The following is a 3,483-nucleotide window of genomic DNA, read 5'->3' on the forward strand; positions in this document are numbered from 1 at the left end:
GCCTGTCACTGTACCAATACCATGCAGTTTTTATCACAATTGCTCTGTAGTACAGCTTAAGGTCCGTGCGGCAGGGACAGGATCCTCTCAGCTTGCAAGTGACAGAGGTAGATCAGTGACCTTAGCTGCCCCCTTTTCTGCAAGTGGAGGGCCTGCCTCCAGGGACTGCCTTGACCCGGAGTCTCCGGTGAGAGCAGCCTTCTTCTCTCTGGTGAGTTCCTAAACTGGGAGCAGCCAGCTGGGAGGCACAGGCCCCACCAGTTGCAGGGGAGCCGCAGGGTGGCAGGGATAGGGAATTCTTGTACATAATACTGATTTAGCATTTTAGAAACACTATTCCTATATTGCCCTACTTGAAGGTATTACTACACTTGAGGTTGTGATTTGCATAAAAATTCCAAAGATCTCCATTTTAGGATAAGGCATCGAAATACTTAGGCAATTTTTGCATCTGTGCCTCCTCAGGAAACAGATAATCAGTTCAATGTTAATTTGAAAATGTAAACTAGATTTGGCAGCCGAAAAGTGTTAGCCGCAGGTCAGATTAGAAATACTCATCCTACTAAATACTCAGGTAATTATGGGGCAAAATATATAGGACTCATAAGTTGTACCTCTTGAGGAAAATATACACAAAGTCAGATTGAATGGAGTTATTTCATCCATACAAAGTTTCTTATAATGATGGATAAATAATCGTGGGGGAAAAAATGAAAAAATGAGTTATCAGAACCCCATAGCCCCTCTTTCTTAGAAAAGTTCTCTTGTGAAGATCTAATCTTATAACTTATGATTAGGAAACAAAAGAAAAAGCAAAATAGGACATAGCAATATATTCCACAAAGATATGTCATAGTCATCATATTATTAAAGAAAATGACATGTCATAACTATAACAGTATGGGCATGAAATATTTGCCAGAAAGTCTAAAGACAATTTTCACTCTGACTCCTAATGTTTCATCATACTCACAGGTAGTCAAACGGCTAACACACACACTAGATTGGAGTTTTTCATCCTGTCTAGTGCCATGAGTTGTCAGGCTAAGAATGGTCTTTCATGTCTTTGCAAAAAATACTCGATATTTAAAAGGTGGGTTGTAGAGAAAATGTTTTTAAAATTTATTTCTGTTCCATCACTGTTTATCACTGATGACTAAACTTATATCACAACCATGATTGTAAATAAGAATTCTGTTATTTCACAGTTTAACAATGATAATTTAAACTTATGACCAATATGAAGATAACACATATCTAGCAACAGAAATAGGATGTTCTATAATTTGGAATAACATGACTCATCTCTGCTTACTGGGATTTGTATAAATAAAGAAACTGTCAGTCAGTCAATGCTGTAAGATTCTCTCTACAACCCTGCCAGACTCAATTCTTCACGGCCTCCTCTATTCCTCCTTCCTCGTATCTGTCAGCTTCTGGAGGTGGCCCCTAGCAGAAGGCCTATCATGTTTGTGATTAGTAAGTATCCTGGAACTGCATAGATTGATATAAGCATAAGTCCAACCTCATCCATTAACTTTCTTAATATCTATCAAAATTCCCCAAAGAGACATGATATTAAGAATTCCTGAGCTATGATAACTCACACGTGGAGATAAGAAGTTGTCCAGGTAGTTCCAGAAACTTAAAGATACCTCCCAGTTGGGTCCTGTAAGCAGAAACGGACACATACTCTCTTCATTACAGAAATAATTAGGGATGTGTCTTGCTGTTTTTCTTTTATGAAATAAATCGGGTATAGGTATTGCAGTTTTTCCATCACAATGGCCCGAAGTGTACTTTATAATCAAAGACATATTTGGTAAAAGATCAGGATTCCTGTTGATTTCATCCACTGAATACGCTAATGCTAAAGCATATTTGTGGTTTTTAGTTGTTTTTCTGTAAAAGAGTACAGTGTTCATTATGGACAGGTGTCTATACATGATCATTTATACTCAGTAGAAGCACTATGCTATGCTAGAAGTTTCTGCATCTCTCCTCTAAAGATGGGAACAAATAGCTTTTGTTGTGAGATTGGATTGAGACAAGAACCTGGAAAATAGAAAACACTTTAAAAGTTCATGACAGAGTGGCTCCCATAAATAAGAGATGGTGCTGACCTCATCTGCAGAGAACATTTCCAACTCTGTTTTTGAGTGCTTGATCAAAAGGTAAAGAGAAAACACAGACATTGACAAAGCAGTAATTCTAATAATGTCTTCATTTTGAAAATATTGAGAAAAATAAAAAACTATTTGCTATGAGAGCCACTGAATTCATAACATTTTCTTATGAAATTAACTGAATTGCTTAAGGAAGTGAAAACATAATTTATTAATGCATAATGGTCTTTCTGCAGCAACATTTGTTTCCTGTACTTACAATCACTTATATTTAGTGGCCAATATTGTTAACACTTTCCCTATCTATCCACTCCTTGTTAATTTTTTCTTTCAATCATTTGCAAAAAAGAAATCTTTTCTAAAGATTTATTTTTAAATGAATTCAAATATCAAGCATGCATTTGGTAATTGATATATGTATATGTATAAGTTTGTATGTATTTGAGCAAGGACTACTTCGTTCATTACAGGGCAATAGATCAAATGCTTTATAAGATAATTTGCTGTAGACTATCATCACATCAAATGTACAGGTATACAATTGAACTAGGTATTTAGTGCAGAGATCCCACCATCCAATTATCATTCTCCTACTTTCTATTTACAAAGGAATGTGATATATTCATTCTGGGTACTTCAAATCATTATAAATTAATTTCTAGGAAACGTCTTTGACAACCTTTCTAGCTACACAAAAAGAACACTAGTATCCTACTGAGAACTTAGAAATTAAGTAAATACCAGTGATATTTGTATGTGCCACTATTATATGCTTATAACGTAGAAGAAATTTTAGTGTAAATTTATAGAATGTGTTCATTTTTATTTTGTAAAACGAAGTGGGCCACACAATGGAAATTGAATAATACCATATTGTGTTCTTTTTATGTTTATATAAAGAATAATATCTCTTTTCTCATCCTTGTCATTTCATATAATCTTATCAATACACTGAATGAATGCCTATATATTTAATGATGGAGTTGAAGTAAATACAATCAGGTTTTCACTAAAAATTATACCCCTATTTTGTTTAATTCTATACTCTATGAAATAGGCCATTGTAAAATATTCTTTATTATCACACACAAAAAAAATCTTAATTAAATTTTTACTAACACACAAAAGAAATTTGAGAGTAGACCTTGTGTAATGCTCATACCACTTCCTACAACTATTCTTTAGGAAACATCAGTTACTTAAGCTGTCTGTGCAGCCTAGAAGTCTAAATAACTGTGTTTTAAAACAATAATCAGCAATCTACAAAAATGGTTATTGACACCACATTGGTAACATGTACACTAATATTTACTAAAATTACTGAAAGAAGTCACACAAGATATAAATATCTAAAAAG

The 3,483-nt window shown here is 34.3% G+C and overlaps 1 protein-coding gene across 1 annotated transcript in view; it reads right to left on the bottom strand.

Moving 5' to 3' along the window:
• The window catches only part of LOC116101206 (vomeronasal type-2 receptor 116-like), a 19,440-nt gene extending 17,385 nt beyond the window's left edge, over positions 1–2,055 (bottom strand). The window contains exon 1 of the mRNA XM_031384856.1: positions 1,539–2,055. Within this exon, the coding sequence (XP_031240716.1) occupies positions 1,539–1,952 (414 nt within the window). The 5' untranslated portion in view covers positions 1,953–2,055. The remainder of the gene's footprint in view (positions 1–1,538) is intronic.
• Between the last annotated feature and the right edge of the window lie 1,428 nt (positions 2,056–3,483).

Source organism: Mastomys coucha, unplaced genomic scaffold (genome assembly GCF_008632895.1).
Source record: "Mastomys coucha isolate ucsf_1 unplaced genomic scaffold, UCSF_Mcou_1 pScaffold21, whole genome shotgun sequence".
NCBI classification, from domain to species: Eukaryota; Metazoa; Chordata; class Mammalia; order Rodentia; family Muridae; genus Mastomys; species Mastomys coucha.